The sequence below is a fragment of the Amyelois transitella genome, chromosome 24, assembly GCF_032362555.1.
Source record: "Amyelois transitella isolate CPQ chromosome 24, ilAmyTran1.1, whole genome shotgun sequence".
NCBI classification, from domain to species: Eukaryota; Metazoa; Arthropoda; class Insecta; order Lepidoptera; family Pyralidae; genus Amyelois; species Amyelois transitella.
In genome coordinates, this window is record NC_083527.1 from 4,739,563 (window position 1) to 4,760,537 (window position 20,975).

The 20,975-nt window shown below is 36.8% G+C and overlaps 1 protein-coding gene across 1 annotated transcript; it reads left to right on the plus strand.

Annotated features, from left to right (window-relative positions):
- Nucleotides 1–155: 155 nt before the first annotated feature.
- On the plus strand, nucleotides 156–20,814 carry LOC106135994 (mediator of RNA polymerase II transcription subunit 25). The gene is made up of 16 exons (XM_060951401.1): nucleotides 156–412; nucleotides 915–1,073; nucleotides 2,031–2,194; nucleotides 2,991–3,145; nucleotides 4,849–4,949; nucleotides 5,537–5,669; nucleotides 5,929–6,090; nucleotides 6,690–6,848; nucleotides 7,328–7,525; nucleotides 9,036–9,179; nucleotides 10,253–10,337; nucleotides 11,357–11,454; nucleotides 13,368–13,601; nucleotides 13,774–13,905; nucleotides 16,424–16,531; nucleotides 20,674–20,814. The coding sequence occupies exons 1-16, from the start codon at nucleotides 291–293 to the stop codon at nucleotides 20,761–20,763; spliced, it is 2,244 nt and encodes a 747-aa protein (XP_060807384.1). The 5' UTR covers nucleotides 156–290; the 3' UTR covers nucleotides 20,764–20,814.
- Nucleotides 20,815–20,975: the final 161 nt, after the last annotated feature.

The following is a 20,975-nucleotide window of genomic DNA, read 5'->3' on the forward strand; positions in this document are numbered from 1 at the left end:
ATTATAATAAAGTAAAAAAAATAACCTAAAACATATCAATACATATTTCAAATGTTATGAATTTCTTGCATAGGCTCAAGGCCACGCACATACATAAACGCGATTTAAGCTGAAAAGTACTGTAGAAAACTAAACTAAACGTTCCATTAAATCCAGTCAACGTCCCAACGTCAAAATATGGTCAAACAGTTAAACGTCAACAAAAAACAAGGAAAGAAGCGATCTTGTGAAACATTTTTTATTAATTTCTTAGTTAAATGATTATATTGTAAGGCTAATAACACTTAAAAATGGTAGTGAATGCACCGGAGTCGCCTACACAGGCCGGCGTAGTATTCGTCGTGGAAGCGACCGCAGTGAATGGTGCATACATAAGCGAGTTGTCTACAAATTATTTGCTTCCTACACTCGAGTACGTATAATAATCCTATTTCAATCAGAGATTAGTTAACTTTTGGGAAATATGAGTTCGGAGGCTGTTTCCCTAGTCTTGTTTATCTACCCCTTAGTCGCCTTTTACGACATCCACGGAAAAGAGATGGAGTGTTCCTATTCTTTTTTCTATTAGTATCGGGAACCACAAAGCTTGTTTACCTTAATGATATTAATGATTAAATTTATATTTAGGGATCAGTTTATGAGTAGCTTTGTAAAGATGATTATTCAATTTTACATACATACATATAATCACGTCTATATCCCTTGCGGGGTAGACAGATCCGACAGTCTAAGACAAGATCCGACAGTCAAGAATAGACTGATAGGTCATTTGGGCTGTTGTTAGGCTGTTTGGCTTAATGATAACATTAAGATTCATATAGTGACGACAGGTTGCCAGCATGTCGCCTAAAGGAAGAATCCCAAGTTTACAAGCTCATCCCTTAGTCAATTTTGTTCTTTGTTCTCTTATATAGATATTTCCATGGAGGTGCAATAGGAGAAGGTGGCGGCAGTGGCTCCGTGTACTGCGTGGTGGGGTACCGTGCTGCCGACTGCTACCCCGGCCTGCCAGTCTTCACATTCGGACCCTTCACAACGCCGCAACATGTCATTGATGCAGTTGAGAAAATCCAGTGAGTATATGTGCTTGCATAATGTACAAATTATAGGTATTTAAACAAATGCAGGTATTATTCTTTCTTGTACCCGTATTCGTAGACATACCTTTGATAATTATTGAAAGTATATAAACCTGGATGTAAAGTCTGGTGTGGTTCCTGACTATTTAAGTAGAATGGTGTTATTCTAGGACATTTCTTATGTACAAGAGTGTTTTCGCAAACTACGAGTACAAGTACACCCTTTTGGGGAGGGGAGGGGGTCCGTTGGTTTCACAACATTGGTTAATGTCAAATAAATTACTTAAAGCTAAGTTTACTGCCTCTTCCTAGGCGTCAGTGCAGAAGAAGCGATAACAAACTGCACTGTTCTTTAAAGAGTTTCTGACTCTCTGTTTTGAATAGCATTACCTGTTCCTTGAAGGGGACGCTAGCCTGATGTATAACACTAATATATGTATACTAATATTATAAAGCTGAAGAGTTTGTTTGTTTGTTTGAACGCGCTGATCTCAGGAACTACTGGTTCGAATTGAAAAATACTTTTTGTGTTGAATAAATGGAATAATAGAAATAATAGAAAATGTGAAAAAACGGGTTAAATTATTCATCATCAAAATAACTATTCCACGCGGACGAAGTCGCGGGCACAGCTAGTAATAGAAATAACTCAAAATAAAGTAAAAGGACTTAAAAATAAAATTTTGATTTTGTATGTTGCATAATAAGTTACATAAGAGAAGAAGCTAACAAACTGTAATACAAGCTGGGTTACTGCATGCTAGCTGCTACTCTTCCCGTGTAGATTGTAAAAACAATCAAGGGATAGGCTAATAAGCTTGAGATTTTTCTTTTGAGCGTTATTCCGTACAGCAAAATGTGGCCCTCCAGTCTTTTCCAGATTGTTGGGTCTGTCTACCCCGGACGGAATAAAGACGTGATTATATGTATTAATGTATTTTCTACTTTCAGTTACGTAGGAGGTCATGCGGAGAGTCGAGCGTGCGTCACCGAAGCCCTGGCCACAGCGCTGGTTTGCTGCGATGAGCTCGGACGGACAGACATACCTCTACATATAGTATTACTGTGTACCTCCCCGCCCTACTCCGCTTATGCGGGGGGATTGGTGCCGCCAGGTATGTCTTAGAAAGTGGTAGCTTTTACAGCGACTTTCTCTAGAATTTTTTGAAGAAAACATGTCATAATAAAGTTCCTCAATCAATCTGAAACTTGCTTTGGCGATAGCTCAATGTATGGAATTTGTCCTGAATATATTGTATATTAATATATCAAAAAATATGTGATATTTAATTCCTGGGACCCATAGAATAAAAATAATAAGACCACTCCATCTCTTACATATATGTCGTTAAAGGCGACTAAGGGATAGGCTTATAAACTTGGCATTCTTCTTTTAAGCGATGGACTAGCACTATTTTAATCTCAATTCTATCATCAAGTCAAACAGCTGATAATGGCATATCATTCTTTTCAAGACTGTTGGCTCTGTCTACTCCGCAAGGGTTATAGACGTGATTGTATGATGTATATCAAGAAAAGGTGAATGACAGGAATGGAAAAGATTAGAGGAGATCTTAGCCGGCTTACAGACATAGGTATTTTCAGAAAAATAAATTAAATTTAGTGCCATGTAGTTCCCGGCACCAATACAAAAAAGAATAGGACCACTCCATCTCTTTCCCATGGATGTCGTAAAAGGCGACTAAGGAATTTAGGTGATGGGCTAGCAAACTGTCACTATTTGAATCTCAATTCTATCATTAGGTTAAATAGCTGAACGTGGCCATTCAGTCTTTTTAAGACTGTTGGCTCTGTCTACCCTGCAAGGGATATAGACGTGACCATATGTACATATGTATGTAAATTTAATTTATAATTGAATATTTTCTTATTACATTTATATATTCCAAGGAGCACCTTCAACTCCGGAGCAAGCCGCACGTCTCATCAGCGAGAGAGGCGCTCAGCTGTCAGTGGCGGCTTCCAGGAGGCTCACAGCGTTTCACGCCTTGTACGAACATGCCGGGGGAGAGCTACATGCCGCCCAGCAGAGGAACTATGCCAAGGTAACGTCGAACGTTGACTTTGTGGCGACATCTATACGCCACTCGTCACAACATCCAATCAAATGACAACTGTCAATCATTGATGCGCTCAGCCAATAGCAGCGAAGAATCCAAATCGCGATTTCAAAGAGTTCACGAATTGGAGCTATATATACAACCTCCGACACAACATCGTCTGTCGCGCGGTTCCCCAGGCATAACACCTAGCCTGGCGGAAGATCTTCCCTTTGGTGGCGGTCGAGCCGAATCATCGCTCCCGCTACAACTTCTTCTTCTTGTCCGTATATATGCCTATGCCATATGCTTCTCTAATATCTTTCCACTTAGCTATATCAAAGGTTTTGCTGGCCCATGGTATCCCGGCATGTTTTGTTGTTAAAGCTGTTTATTTTTAACTAGAGAAGCTCTTAATAAGCGAAATTCTAAATTTTTATTAATTGTTATAGGATACTTCATATCGCTTAATAATTGTCAAAACTTTTGGTTTCACAACATTGGTTGACGTCAAATAAATTACTTAAAACTAAGTTTACGCCGCTTCCAAGGCGTCAGTGCAGAAGAAGCGGTAACAAACTGCCCTGCAGCATTTTTGACAACAACGTCAACTGCCCTGTCTACCCCGCATGGGATGTAGACGTGATTGTATTGTATTGTGTGTGTAACCTGTTGTTTTAAGAATGTTTTCCTCTTAGCTTTAGGCCTGGTTGCATCCCCACCAATCTGGAGAAGAGCCCGGGTATGCCTTTTTGACCATGGATCCTGGTTTGGGTGAGTCAGGTTTTTACACGAAGCTACTCCCGTCTGACCTCCACAACCTTTGCAGATAAACCTAACCCGTATTGGATCGGTCACGGTTACACATCCAGTTGCCTGAATGTGCAGGTTTCATCACGATGTTCAAGATCAATCAAAAATCAAGTTGTTGTTCTTCTTTTGTAAAAAGAATGTAACGAGTTAAAACATACATACATACATATGATCACGTCTATATCCCTTGCTTGGTAGACATAGCCAATAGTCTGGAAAAAACTGAGAGGCAACGTTCAGCCGTTTGGTACAACAATTACTGATTCCGTTCAAGCTTCTCCCAGCCGCGCCAGTTTTAAGTCGACTCAGTCATGAGAGAGTTAATAATCTCTGTATGTAACCTGTTGCAAATATATATATATATATGTAAGTATATATGTATTTGTAGTGTAGTTTATAGGTATATATATATATATATATATTTTAAGTATAGGTTTATAGTATAATTGATATTGTATGTATGTTTATTATACATTATTATTATCACCCACACAAAGGTTCTCTGCTTAACCCAATGGTAGACTGTTAGATAATGCTATTAGCATTAACTCCGCCTATAGTACTTTACAAATGGTAATTGTTACAATAAAGAATAAATAAATAAATAGAATTGCGTTAAAATAATAAACATTATGTGATCAAGAATAGGACCACTCCATCTCTTTCCCATGGATGTCGTAAAAGGCGACTAAGGGGTAGGCTTATAAACTTGGGATTCTTCTTTTAGGCGATGGGCTAGCAACCTGTCACTATTTTTAATCTCAATCCTATCTTAAAGCCAAATAGCTGAACGTGGCCCATCGGTCTTTACAAGACTGTAGGCTCTGTCTACCCCGCAAGGGATATAGACGTGATTATATGTATGTATGTATGTATTATGTGATCATTTCGTATAGGATCCCCGTCACCTGGTATTGCTGCGCGGCTACAGCTTGACCGAACGTGCCCCGAGCCCCGCGCCGCCGCCCGCGCCCGACATACAGACAGACGTGTACGGGTGAGTAAAAGTATACATACATATGGTCACGTCTATATCCCTTGAGGGGTAGACAGAGCTGACAGCCTTGCAAAAGACTGATAGGCCACGTTCAGCTGTTTGGTTTAATGATAGAATTGAGATTCAAATAGTGACAGGTTGCTAGCCCATCGCCTAAGTATCCTACAAATATTATAAATGCGAAAGTTTGTGAGTATGTCACTATGGATTTTTGTTACTCTTTCACGCAAAAACTACTGAACGGATTACGATGTAAATTTGGTATGTAGGTAGCTGAAGACCCAGAATAACATGTAGGCTACTTTTTATCCCGGAGTTCCCGCGGGATTGATTCCACGCGGACGAAGTCGCGGGCGGCTTCTAGTATATATATATATATTTACGTAGTAGATATAATAAAGTGATACCTTGTATCCAATTTTCAAAATAAATATATTCTATTCATATATATATATATAGTCTCGTTTATATCCCTTGCAAGGTAGACAGAGCCAACAGTATATACATATATATTGTAAAATGAATTTGGTGTGTTAAGCAAATCAAATATGTAAATGAATTATCTGTTTATAATTTGTTGTTACCAGGCAAAACCGGCAAACAGGAGCCCGACCACCGGCGCCATTGTTTCCGAGACAAACCGGCCAAGTGGGCCAGGTTGGTCAAGTTGGTCAAGTGGGTCAAGTGGGCCAAGTTGGGCAAGTGAGTCAAATTGGACAGGTATTTATCTTTGAAAGCTATTTCCTTTTGCTCGTAACTATGTAACGCAAGTTTTGATCTGATTAATAACAAAATGATAAGTAACTTTGTGAACACAAATTTTATTTTTATTACAATTTATGTTAACAATATATTTTAGTCTTTATGTTAGGTGATTGTATAACTTGTTCAATATTTTTGACTGAATTTTTTGTATAAAATATTTAATCAATTTTACGATATATTTAGCATACTTACATATCATGTGTTTTGTCTATAGGTGGGCCAAGTGGGTCAAGTTGGCCAGGTCGGTCAAGTTGGCCAAGTAGGTCAGGTCAGGCCGGGCTGGCCGTCGCAGCAACGTCAGCCCCTGTATAGCAGCAATTCAGCGTTACTCACTCAGTTGGCGCAACCGTCTTATCCGCCCCCGCCACCTGCTCAAGTATGTGTATTAGTATATTAGCTTTTGCTCAGGGATTTTTTGTGGGTATTAAAAAATCCATATGAAATGCCAGTGTTATTTGTGATCTACTCGCTCATCTTAAATTCACTTCGTTCAGCAGCAAAGAAAAAGATTTAAGGAATTTATTGCTCTAAAGAATACAAGCAATCGCTTCTAGAGAAACATGTTACACAAAATATAATCTGATTTTCTAAATTAAAATTAAACCTATACCTACTAATTCAAGTTAATTATGAGAAAAGGGTATATACTATATACCCTTATTACCCTATATAATTGTATATACCCTTACATACATCGTTCGCCGCGAACTTGGACACCAATTTAAATTTTTTACAGAATTATGAAGATCTCCAAAACTGCTAAACCAATTTTGATGCCCAATGAACCAAAAAATTCCATTGTACTGCTAGCTACCATTGACAGATATCCAATTAGGTAGTAGTAATTTTATTTTTTATACACGTTTACTACTAAAATTGTTTTATCTAGCAAGAAAAGACGGTAGGCCGTGATTTTAGCAATAAACATATTGAGAAATCTAATGTGGACTTAACTAATATTACTTTTTCTCACAGCGAATGCCGAACATGCTTTCCCCTGGTCCTTCGAACTCCCCTGCGCAAGCGGCGGCCGGATCCCAGCGGAGCATCATATGGAACGGCATCATTGAGTGGATGGAGAAGGGCAAGGGGCCAGGGGACCAGCAGAAGACTGTCAGACATCTACCCTGCCAGGTGAGGTCATTGTATCCAAGGGACAGGTCGAAATGATCATGGCTGGACGTCGGAAATGATGACGAGCCAATGTCCTGAAATCCGAGGATGCCAAAAATCGGACCAAATGGAGAGAGAAAAGTTGGAAGGTGGACCCCGGGCCCCGAAGTAGTTCTGTGGAGGGTGCGACCGGGAACACGCAGAGATGTGTGTGAGAGAGAGAGAGAGAGGTGAGGTCACTGTATAGATATATAAATATTTACGGGATAAATTACACAGATTGAAATAGCCTCCAAGTCAGGTTTAGACTTGTGTTACGAGATATAAATATCTGAAATAGATAGTTTCTCATCATGCCCTGACTGGGATTCGAACCCGGGACAGAGCCCGTTAAAAAGGAATGTTGGCTCTAAATGAGATCTGACAACTTTTTCACAGGGAAAGTCTCGTTTCGTGATTTTGGTGGGATGATTATTCATTGAAAATATTTTTTTTAACAGGTGTCAGCCAGCTCCAAGGACGTGGAGCCGGAACTGAAAGTGGTGACGTGGCCCAACAAGTTGCTGATGCAGCTGATGCCCAAGCAGCTGATCAGCAACATCGGCGGCGAGTACCTCAAGGACAGCAAATCGGTGCTGTTCCATCTTCAGCCCAGCGAGGCTCTGGATGCCCTTACCAAAGTCATGGTCAACGGCTTCGTAAGTATATGTATATGTACCTATTTAGTTCGTTAAATAAACTCGGTTTCTGATTTGCGCGTTGATTTATCGGCGTATTTTCTTCCTTATTATTAAATTTATAAAATATAGGTAGGTACCAAATACATTCGTCAGTGATGATTTCAAAGCTCGCTAAAGACAGATGCAAATAACAATTTTATTTGCCTTCTCTGGCTCGTTCCCCCCCCCCTCCTCCCCCCACTCGTTTCTCGCTCCCCCCTCTCGGTTTCTCGCTCTCCCCTCTCACCTTCGACTTCGATGACCGTTAAAAGTAAGTGACATTAGAAGAACCAATACTATTAAATGGTGACAGGGAGGAACAAGTTGCTAATCAAGGACAGCAAGTCCGTGCTGTTCCATCTGCAGCCCAGCGAGGCTCTGGATGCACTCACCAAAGTCATGGTCAACGGCTTCGTAAGTATATGTTAATGTTATGTAATTTTACGCTACCCTCTTCTTGATGATATCTCGCGTTACCCAACGCTTAGCAACGTTTATTGTGTTATTTGTGTGAATGTGTGAGTGACAGCGGTGACTGCAAGCTATAAAGATTTGCGAACTATGACTGCAATTATGAACGCGACCGTACCTACTTAGTTTGTAAAGTAAACTCGGTTTCTGCATTGCGCGGCGATTTATCGGCGTGTTTTCTTCCTTATTATAAAATTTATAAAATATAGGTAGGTACTAATTACATTCGTCAGTGATGATTTCAAAGCTCACTAAAGACAGGTGCAAATAACAACTTAATTTGCCTTCTCTGGCTCGTTCCCCCCTCCCCCTACTCGTTTCTCGCTCCCCCCTCTCGGTTTCTCGCTCTCCCCTCTCACTACTCGTTCACGTGAAGTTGATGACTTCGATGACCGTTAAAAGTAAGTGACATTGGAAGAACCAATACTATAAAATGGTGACAGGAAGGAACAAGTTGCTTATCAAGGACAGCAAGTCAGTGCTGTTCCATCTTCAGCCCAGCGAGGCTCTGGATGCACTCACCAAAGTCATGGTCAACGGCTTCGTAAGTATATGTACATGTACCTAGATAGTTTGTAAAGTAAAGTCGGTTTCTGCATTGCGTGGCGATTTATCGGCGTGTTTTCTTCCTTATTATAAAATTTATAAAATATAGGTACTAATTACATTCGTCAGTGATGATTTCAAAGCTCGTTAAAGACAGATGCAAATAACAACTTTATTTGCCTTCTCTGGCTCGTTTGACTGAGACTTTGAAGACTGAATGGCCACGCTCAGCTATTTGGCTTAATGATAGAATTGAGATGCAAATAGCGACAGGTTGCTAGCCCATCGCCTAAAAAAGAATCCCAAGTTTGTAAGCCTATCCCTTAGTCGGCTTTTACAACATCCATAGGAAAGAGATGGAGTGGTCCTATTTGTTTTTGTATTGGTACCGGGAACCACACGGCAATTCTTTTTTGTACTGTGTTCTAACTATTTGAAAATTTAACCTTTTTTTTTAATTTTGTCCGTATAGGCCGGCTGCGTGCACTTCTCGCCGAACACGTCGCCCCCGCAGTGCGACATCAAAGTGCTGATCCTGCTTTACACGCCGGACAAGAAGGCCTACCTCGGGTTCATACCCAACAACCAGGCAACCTTCGTCGACAGGCTGCGGAAGGTAACTCACACTTTGGTCACTAACTCACACTCTATGGTCACTAACTCACACTCTATGGTCACTAACTCACACTCTATGGTCACTAACTCACACTCTATGGTCACTAATTCACACTCTATGGTCAATAACTCACACTCTATGGTCACTAACTCACACTCTATGGTCACTAACTCACACTCTATGGTCACTAATTCACACTATGGTCAATAACTCACACTCTATGGTCACTAACTCACGCTCTATGGTCACTTACTCATACTCTATGGTCACTCTATGGTTATGGCGAGAACTCACGTCAAGAGCACCCAAAACCGACCTAGAAGCGGGAAATGTATGCAGGGATCGTGGCGATTCTGTGGAAACATTTAGTCTCTGCCCAACCCTCCGGAAAAAGGGCGTGGCAGAGTATTTATTGCCGTGTGGTTCCCGGCACCATTAGAAAAAAGAATAGGACACACTCCATCTCTTTCCCATGGATGTCGTAAAAGGCGACTAAGGGGTATGCTTATAAACTTGGGATTCTTCTTTTAGCCGACAGGCTAGCATCCTGTCACTCTTGAATCTCAATTCTATCATTGTGCCAAACAGCTGAACGTGGCCTGTCTTTTTAAGACTGTTGGCTCTGTCTACACCGCAAAGGATATAGACGTGATATGTATGTAAAAAAAAAATTGATTTTCGCGCGAACGAAACGACGTCGCGCGTGAATCTTATAATTACGCAGCATTAAATAAATTAAAGAATAGAACCACTCCATCTCATTTCCCATGGATGTCGTAAAAGGCGACTAAGGGACGGGCTTATAAACTTGGGATTCTCGTTTTAGGCGACGGGCTCGCAACCTGTCACTATTTGAATCTCAATTCTAAGCTATTTGGTTTAATGATAGAATTGAGATTCAAATAGTGACAGGTTGCTAACCCATCACCTAAAAAAATAATCCCAAGTTTGTAAGCCCATCCCTTAGTCGCCTTTTACGACATCCATGTGAAAGAGATGGAGTGGTCCTATTCTTTTTTGTATTGGTGCCGGGAACCACACAAAATAAATATCTTTTCATGAATGACGCGCAGGTGATCCAGCAGCAGAAGATCAGTCAGATCATCAACAAACAGCAGCCGGCGGTCAGCTCTGCGATGCCCACATCGACGATGGCCGGTAATAATGCACAAAGTATTTCTTACCTTCTCTATGTCTATCTCACTCTTTTTTATTTAAACTTATTATAAATGAAAAGTGTAATACTATGACAAAATTTGTTAGATATATATATTATTTTGTGATAAAATTTGTTAATTAATATAGCTTACATATATATATATATATTAAAAGAAAGAAAAATTAAAAAAATCTTAACATTTTGTCATAGTGTTATAATTTTCAGTTAAGATTTTTTTAATTTTTCTTTCTTCATCAACGCACATAACATATGTGTTTGCATAAAAATATATGATGTATCATTGATAGGATGTTTTTAATTTAAACAAAGAATCATGGCAAATATCAAGGTCATTAATTCTGTTATTAGTTTTGTTTTAGGTAACTGGAATGCATTCTTGGTAGAGGAGCATTTCCACCGAGATTAGTTTTTTTTCACATTTCACAATATATATAAAAATTTAATACATACATACATACGGTCACGTCTATATTCCTTACGGGGTAGACAGAGCCAATAGTCTCGAAAAGACTGAATGGCCACATTCAGCTGCTCGGCTTAATGATGGAATTGAGATCCAAATATTGACAGGTTGCTAGCCCATCGCCTAAAAAAAGAATCACAATTATGTAAGCCTATCCCTTAGTCGCCTTTTACGACATCCATGGAGTGGTCCTATTCTTTTTTGTATTGGTGCCGGGAACCACACGGCACAAAATTTAATATATCTAGTACATATGTATCAGAACACTGATAGAAACCGCAGAGGTTTTTTCCACAGTGTTAACAACAACGTCAGTATAAAATATTTTGTATTTAACATATGTAATAGTTAATTAAAAGACCAAAAATAGGAACCACGTACGTAGACCATTTAAAAAACAAGTACCTAGCAGTAAGTTTTACTTTATCACAATTGTTCGATAAAGTAAGACTTCGAACTTTCGGCACTACAAATATATTCTTTAGCTTTCCTCGAGCATTGGACCTATTAACCCAGCATGTACCGCCATTCCAGGTTCCATGCCGACGGCGGGCATGTCGTCCGGCGGCATGAACATGGGCGCCGGGAGCAGCATGATGGCCGGCCCATCTACACAGATGCAGCATCAGCAGGTATGTGGACCCTGCACACCCTGGTACACAATAATGGCTATTCATCATATATTATAATTCTTATACATATGTATATTATCATAAAATTATTATAATTGCACACTTTTCTATGCACCAATGTCTAGAACTTATGTATTTTCAAGGTAAGAATGAATAGGCATTTTTTAAGCTTGGGTGCACCATCTGAAACTTTTGCTGTAAAACTGTATGAATCACTTAAAACTATAAACAGGGTTTGCTTTCGGATGAAAATTAAAAAAAAAAACGTATTTTTTTATGAGTTACAGCTTATACAGGGTGACTTTTAATTCAACTGCATAAATTTAACTGTTTAGTGTACTCATCTAAAGAATATTTCAAAACGTTAAAAGAAAATTATTGGTTCATATTTCAGAAAGTACGAAAAAAAATAAAAGTATCAAAATCCACGATCCTAAATACGTCATATCACCCCGGCCGGCGGAAAAGCGACGCGTAGGATTCAGAGGTCAACGACACAATTCATTCAGCTGAGCGATCTCGACAACTCTGTACTTTACTTGATCTTGATACTAGAAAAATTATTTATTTTTCAGACATTTATTTACATGTTTAGTTTTAATTTTTTTTTGTAGTATTGGTCTTTAATAAAGCATGTGACGTAGTTTTTGAGGATTTTTTAAATGTGAAAATGATGACGTTTAATTTAAATAAAAATAGGCTCAAATGACTCAGAAGCATGGGCATAGTCTATGTTTAAAAGGATGCAGTTGTTTTAAATGTCACCCTGTATAACGTTCATTAATTTCCTAAGGGTATCATTTAAGCTATCACCAATTTAATTAGTTTTGTGTTTCTTAAATAATAGGGTTTGTCCTCAACATAGTAGATCTGTCACCAAAATGTAGTCACCAAACAATGCAAAATCAGTTCCACAATAAATCACCTAAAATCCTGAGATATAAGGTCTAGTACCAAATAAATGTTTTTGTATGTATTATAATAGGTGTGTCCTAATAAGTATTTAAGCAAACTATTTTAAAGAGATCACCAATAAATCATATTATGTTACTAGAAAATTGCATTAAGTTCAAATAAAAAATTAGGGTTGTCATCATCGTTTCAACCAAAAGATTCTGCTACTTAACTAGACTCCCAAGGTTCTAAATTTCCACTGGTAGTATAAATTATATTTAAATAAAATTTTTAGCAGAGTAGTAAATAAAACAATTAAAGTTAAAATAATCAATATTTATTGTTGAAAATAATTACCACTGAACAATCAGGGCTGGTTTAAAATAGCTGGGTTATGGCTAGCAGAATAGTAGATAAAACACTTAATTAAAGTTAAAATAATCAATATTTATTCTTAAAAATAATAACCACTGAACAATCAGCGCTGGTTTAAAATAGCTGGCTTATGGCTAGCAGAATAGTAGATAAAACACTTAATTAAAGTTAAAATAATCAATAGTTAACTACTACCCATCGTTGAGGCCGGATTGGTCAATTTTTAAAGCGCGCCAATTTGTCTCCGCCCCTTTGATCATTTATTCATTAAAATTATAAATTGATGTATTAAATTGGTAACGAATACTATTAATTTAATATCTGAACGAAATAAAATGTTACTACTGTATTGGTGACAGATCTACCTTTCTGAGCACAGAGCTATTATTTAAGTAACAAAACTATTATTATAAGAACGAAGTTTATATTCATGTAATTCAATATAATTTAATTGGTTATCGATCTCTTATTTTACACATATATTAACATTAATTTGATAATTCATACCTGGGAACAATTTTTGTTTATCTGAGAACGAAAATATTTCGTGGCGATAGATCTATTTATTAGGTGATACAACTTGATGACAAATATAAATTTTGGTGATAGAAAATATAGTTCCCATTTCCTAATTCTTACCCCAGGGTATGATGGTGGGTGGTGGCATGGGCGGTCAAGTCCAGCAAGTTTCCTCCCTCTCTCGTCCCGGGGCCCAGCTCGACGGCCTGGAGGTCGCCCGGCAACAGAACCTGGAGAAGATCCAGCATCTCCAGCAAACCCTGGAGGCGGCTCATCAGCAGCAGTACAAGTCTCAGAGGGACATCATGTCGCATTTGCACGCGGCGCAGCAACAAGAGCAGCATTACAAGCAGCTGGAGGTGAGTCACTCTCTCACCAGCACCTGGAGAAGATCCAGCATCTCCAGCAAACCCTGGAGGCGGCTCACCAGCAGCAGTACAAGTCTCAGAGGGACATCATGTCGCATTTGCACGCGGCGCAGCAACAAGAGCAGCATTACAAGCAGCTGGAGGTGAGTCACACTCTCACCAGCACCTGGAGAAGATCCAGCATCTCCAGCAAACCCTGGAGGCGGCTCACCAGCAGCAGTACAAGTCTCAGAGGGACATCATGTCGCATTTGCACGCGGCGCAGCAACAAGAGCAGCATTACAAGCAGCTGGAGGTGAGTCACTCTCTCACCAGCACCTGGAGAAGATACAGCATCTCCAGCAAACCCTGGTAGTCCAAGATCCCAGAGCCGTAAGACACAACTTATTTTCTAAAGAATGGATCTTTCGATTCTCAGTAGTCTTTCATGTACTTTTAATACCTGCATGTTTGTGAGACTTGCCCAGTGACACCTGCGCAGGTACCAGGCGAGAAAGGTAACTAAAAATCACAGTTACTTAACTTAAATTTTTATGACTGATTTTTATATATATTTTCTAGACTATTACTCTGAAGTCATGTCAGAGAAGTCAGACGCTTTCCATGCGCCAGAATTTTTGTCAGACGCTTTAAAGTTCTATAAAAAAAAAATTAACTTAATTTATTTTTAAATGTCTGACTTTTATATATGTTATTCAGATAACTATTACAAAGTTGTATTAAATCAGTCAGACAGTTTGTAATGACCAAACACCCCTTAAACACAAGAATTACTCAGCCTCGAGTATGAGCGCGATAGCACGATGCGCATCCGCGTCAGAGTAAAATATCTAATATTTGAAAAGTACTTACTGTTTTCAATTTCATATTTTTTCATATCTATTCAAATACGATGAAATTTATAATTAAAATAATAATAAATCATTTTTAAAATAATATAATATAAAAATAAAATTTGTTTCAGTCAAAATATTAAATGTACAGACAAAATATTTTTACCGTATGATTATATGTAGTATTTTGATTTTCTTTTTCTTTGAGTTTTTTTAATAAATACTCAAACAACACAAAAAAAATATTTTTAATAAAATAAAAATTAATATATATCTTGTTATTGTTGGGACTCGAACTCGGACCGCCAACTTCACAGTCTCACGCGCTAACCACTGGACCATCGAAGCCGTTGCGGTGGTGTCGAAATTAAAGTAGACTACATACATATGGTCACGTCTATATCCCTTGCGGAGAAGACAGAGCCAACAGTCTTGGAAAGACTAAATGGCCACGTTCAGCTATTTGGCTTAATGATAGAATTGAGATTCAAATTGTGATAGGTTGCTCGCCCATCGCCTAAAAAAGAATCCCAAGTTTGTAAGCCTATCCCTTAGTCGCCTTTCACTTATATTTATATGTTATAGGTTTACTATTACTATACTATTTTTTAATTGTTTATGATTTTATTTTTACGGAATATTCTGCCAGCAACGACAATCTAACTGATGATGAGGACGATGACTTGAGTGGACAGTATTGAGATTTAATAAATGATGAAAATTCAAATGATTATTTTGATGATGAAGATGATAAAGAGACAATAAAATAATTATTCAATTGATTAATCATAATTAATTATTTTTTTATTGAAATTATTATAATAGATATATTTTTTTAAATAAATTAAGAATCATTCTTTTTGAAAGGCTATTGCTACAAAAAAATTCATTTTCCCCTATTTATATGCAATATATTATATTATTTTAAAAATGATTAATTATTATTTTAATTATAAATTTCATCGTATTTGAATAGATATGCAAAAATATGAAATTGAAAACAGTAAGTACTTTTCAAATATTAGATATTTTACTCTGACGCGCATGCGCATTGTGCTATCGCGCTCATACTCGAGGCTGAGTAATTCTTGTGTTTAAGGGGTGTTTGGTCATTACAAACTGTCTGACTGATTTAATACAACTTTGTAATAGTTATCTGAATAACATATATAAAAGTCAGACATTTAAAAATAAATTAAGTTAATTTTTTTTTGATAGAACTTTAAAGCGTCTGACAAAAGTTCTGGCGCATGGAAAGCGTCTGACTTCTCTGATATGAGTTCAGAGTAATATTCTATAAAATATATATAAAAATCAGTCATAAAAATTTAAGTTAAGTAACTGTGATTTTTAGTTACCTTTCTCGCCTGGTACCTGCGCAGGTGTCACTGGGCAAGTCTCACAAACATGCAGGTATTAAAAGTACATGAAAGACTACTGAGAATCGAAAGATCCATTCTTTAGAAAATAAGTTGTGTCTTACGGCTCTGGGATCTTACTCTATGGAGGCGGCACACTTATTAAACTTTAGTGGGTAGGCTGCTGCATCGACTACAGACGTAATCATAATCATTTATTCCTTGAATATGGTATAGTATAGGTATACTTTAGAAGAGCGGATACTCCAAACACAAGTGCATTATGCACTTAAATGGAGGCTCCAGCCACTAATTTGTTGCCCGCTTGTAAGTTACTTAATAAATAATTTTTCATTTTCATATGGTAACAATATAGGTCTCAATTATTTAGGTACAGTTTTTGTGAACGCATATTACCAGCACCGCACGGCAACATACACAATAAAAGACAGAGATGGTACAAATGGTATAATACAATTTAATTATCATTTCCGTATGTAATGTGTATGTATGTACTAGTATGTATTCCGTTACTAGTAGGTATAATAATTTCAGTTTCAAGCTTTATTTTTATTTTATTTTTTTCACTTCCTAAACTAAAAAGAAATCTGTCATCGTTCAGTTACAGCAACAGATCCAGCAACTGCGCGGCGCTGGCGGCGGTCACGCGCCCCGCATCATGAGACCGCTCCTACCTTCAAACCCTGGGCTTAGGCATCTACTGCAGCAGGTAACACTTCCAAATAGGCCTGTTAAATTCACTTTTATATGTAGATAAAAGGCATTTTCACAAACTTGTTCATTTTACTTTTATAGATAAAAGGCATTGTCACAAACTTTTTCATTTTACTTTTATAGATAAAAGGCATTTTCACAAACTTTTTCATTTCACTTTCGTAGCAAGTAAACTTAACTTTTAAATTCTAGCATTTTTACTAACTTTTTAATTACACTTTGATAGATATTTCTTCTATATTTGAATAGGTACTAACATTAATAGGGATGTGGACTGTACTCAAATAAGTATAAAATTTTACCACGAAAAGGTAGTTTCTATAGTAAAAATAATAAAAAACACAATATTTTCCTCAATAAACAAGGGATTATTTTTTTATTTAATAAAATGTAATTAAATATTTCACCCTCAAGTCACGTGACAATGAACACCAATCAAAATGCGTGATGTCACGCGTTGCAATACATGAATTTTCGCTGTCAAATACTATGGTGTTTGTTGATATTTGGATCATATTATTACCGTGATTACCGTCCGATTTTCTTAGCCACGGAAATACTTTGTGTAGAATGAGTCTGTTCTTTTTATCTTTCACATTCCGCTATTGATTCCAATCTTTGCCTTTTAACTGCTAATAGTCGAGTTGTTATGTTTTCGGTTCGTCTTTTCTATCGGGTTGACATGCAAACTTTCTTGGTACACAACCTGCTCTCAGTCTGATCTGGGATACTGTGCCCATCAAAAGATATTCTGGATAATTCTCCATATCATTAATTACTATAATGCAACTATAATGAAACTACGAAACATTGTTTACTTTATTTCTAACCTAAAAATTCGAGTTTTCGTCTTTGAAAACTTGAAGAGTTAAATTATTTTAATACAAGTAAATGTAACAAATATTATCAAACTTACATCAAAATGATCCTCATAGAAATACATTTTACTTTGTGTAGATACAAGTGCCGGATCCCGACGGGCTAATTGAAGCCAATTTTTCAGCATCGTTTTTGTACGTGGAACGTGAATAAACAGTTTTTCAGGTGTTTTAATTGTTGTAATTTTACACTGCGGCACCGCACAATATTTATAAAATTTTGAATTCATATTATTATCACACAACTATGAAATAACTATTCATTGCATACAACTTCGACAATATTTTATAACGCGTGACATCACAGCGGCCGTTTGACAGGTATCCGCGTTTTAGCGCGAAATTTTAAATGGAATTTAAATAAATTATTTTAAAGGTATTACTTCAAATAAAAAAATAATAATAAATAGTTTGGGCTATATTTGGTACTTATGCATGGTTTTAAACACTTTCCCAAAAATAGTCCACATCCCTATTCCTAGCACAGACTTAGATTCAGCTTCAAACCTGTATATAAGTAGTTAGCGTGACAAAACGGAGTGCAATTATTACAATATATTTTTTTAATTCAAACATCTATTTCTTTTTGTTTCATTCTATATATGTATATTATTTATTGGAATGTGCCGGTAAAATCCTGTCATTTTCTTCTGTCTTTTAAAACAGATAGGTGGCTAGCGATCTATGTCTGTGGTACCCACAATTTTTTTTATTTGAATTCTAATGTTTCATATTTACACTCTGTTCTTAATATAAGTGTATATCTGTGATGGATATCAAATTATGCACATTGTCCATATTTTTTTTTGCACTTAGTTGTCACATTTTAGTTCCTACGTTTGTTAGCTTAACTCACTGGACACGGTGCTTAAAAAAAATATCAAAGATTTGATAAATGTTAACATTCCTAATAAATATGAGTTTAGTATCCCATGTAAATTGAATAGTATTTGTAATTTGTGTGTTTAGATGGGATATGGTACTTAACTGAGGGGCTAAAACTCCATAACTTAATTTACTTTAGCTCGTACTTTGTGTCATATCATTGTTTGTTTGTTTGTTCACCATTTCTCTAACACATTTTTTCCTTCTCACTTCATGCTTGCTCAATCGCTTCTTCTTTATGCTCAATCTCATACATACGTACATATAATCATCACCCTTGCGGGGTAGACAGAGTCATTTATGCTTAAAAAGAATGATAAGCCACGTTCAGCTGTTTGGTCTAATGATAGAATTGGGATCCAAATGGTGATTGTGAGATCAAACACAATTTCTTTTGTCGCAACACTTTTGGGCAAATTTTTCGCCTAAATGGCCCATGTGCTGACCTTAACTTTTATTGGGCATTATCATCGAAATAGAACGCTTAAGACTGGTTTACTTCTCGTACGTTTAGCTAAGATATTATTAAAAAAATTGTAACTTCCCTTTAAATTACAATATTTAACTATAACTTTTGTGGAATGTGTGTGCGTGAAACATTCAGGAACACAAAAATTCTAGTAAGATTTTTGTGATGTCATTATATGACATGTTTAGGTAGTGACTTTTTTCACAATACATATAGTCAAGTCCCCGTACGGGGTAGACAGAGCCCATAGTCTTGAAAAGATTGAAATGCCACGTTGACCTGTATGGCTTGTGTGTTCGTGACAACAAAGGTTAAACTAATAGTTATATTATATATGTAGGCGAGCAAGTAAAATTCACGCGGCAACAGGATGCGCATACGCATCACATACTATCTATAATTACGAGAAGAATACCAGAGCACTTAGCCATAATTATATAGTTTTAAAACCAATGCTGTATAGAGCGTTGAGCAAGCATGCTCAGTAGCGGTGTGTTTCTAGCAACAGCAAGCGTCGAGAGGCGGCCGCCCACCAATGTGAACACAGCACAAGTAATGCTCGCCATTTCTGTTACTAACATACATCTGTGTGTGCTTTGACTGTTTCTCACGAACTTAGTGGCTTAAAATTCTTCATGTGTTGTCTCTCAAAATAGTAGTTAAAACGCCGAAAATAAGCGAGATTTAAATATTCTTATCTCTGAGTAATTCTTTTCTGGATATTATTTTTTAGCATACTCTTTAGTTATAACAAGTATTATAATGTTTGCATAGCTTATTACACAAGTGTTAAAATGTAGTTGTACTGAATGTACGTTAATACCAAAGACGACATTTACATTGAAATTATTAATTGAGACAATCGAAAATCGGGCCAATTTCTATGTTACTAAGGATTATTTTAATTTACTCAGTCCGTGTGAAACAGACATCAACTCTTTAACTAACTCTAACTTGGGTTAAGAACCATAGAAATATAAAGATAAAGACATTGTACTTATTTGTTTGAATGCAACGACTTTTTTCTTCACATAAATGACAACTATGGCAAACAATTAATCATACATCAATGTATTATAAAAAAAATTAAGATGTTAATTGAATTTTAAAATAAGAATATAGGTATTGAAGATTTAAGTACGTAATTATTTCCTATGGTTCTACCTACCAACGGTCACCTATCAAGTGAAACAGTTCCGGCAGATTGATGATGTATTATCATCTTATTGATCAGATATACCTACAATTATATGTGTAGCACGAAAATATCTTCTAGTTCAAGAAATAGCTGCACTACTAAATCAGTTTCAAGAAATTGTTCAACTATTTTATTTTATTCTTAATTCATTCAAAACAGAACTGTTACATTTGATTCGTGCGTTTTTCCTTCCATTGCTGCATGCTTTCTTTATTTTCTTTTCTTCATTATCATCATCTTCTGCACATTTTCAATAATTTGTAAATAAAAATTTTAGTTTATCATTAAATGGTACAGGATGTGATTATCATTTTGTAAAGGTTTAGTTATTTAATGATGGGAGTAACTAATTCGCCGTAACTTAATGCCTCAACGGTATACACAAGGTCTCCTTACAAGCATAACCTTATCATACGTGATTATATAAGGTGATAAAGGGAAAAAAACAAAATTGTATGTTTGATTTTTATGTTTCTTCCAAGGGCATATTTATAACGTCCAGTTATTTATTGAATCATTGACAAATAAAAGAAACTTAATTTTATAGGCATAGTGATTATTGCAAGTATAATTTCTAAAACTTATTCATCTCAAGTGGAATGCGACGATAAAAACTAAAAACAATAAAATTTGAGATTGATTTTTTCTAATTTCATGTTTGTCATTTTGATGTAAGCTTACTAATTGTAACTGTATTGTGTCCCCAGCAACCACAGTACCGGCCCGGAGGCGCCACTACGCGGCCCTCCACACAAACACAGCAGTTCGAAGATGTGTCAAATTACGACTTTTTATAGGAATTATTGAATATGAAAATTTACTAAATATAGTAGGTACCTAGTTTTATTTACCGGCAATACCTTTTCTTTCACTTAGCTTAAGTTGCATCTTCACCACTCTAGAGGGTAACCCTGGGTTGGGTGAGTCAGGTTCTACACGAAGCGACTCCCTTCTCACCTCCGCAACCTTCGCAGGTAAACCTAACCTATATTGGATCGATCATGGTCAA

Coding starts and splice junctions, on each gene's coding strand:
- LOC106135994 (XM_060951401.1), top strand. CDS start 291: ATGGTAGTGAATGCACCGGAGTCGCCTACACAGGCCGGCGTAGTATTC. Junction 2,195..2,990: donor GGGGGGATTGGTGCCGCCAG/GTATGTCTTAGA, acceptor ATATATTCCAAG/GAGCACCTTCAACTCCGGAG. Junction 16,532..20,673: donor TTAGGCATCTACTGCAGCAG/GTAACACTTCCA, acceptor TTGTGTCCCCAG/CAACCACAGTACCGGCCCGG.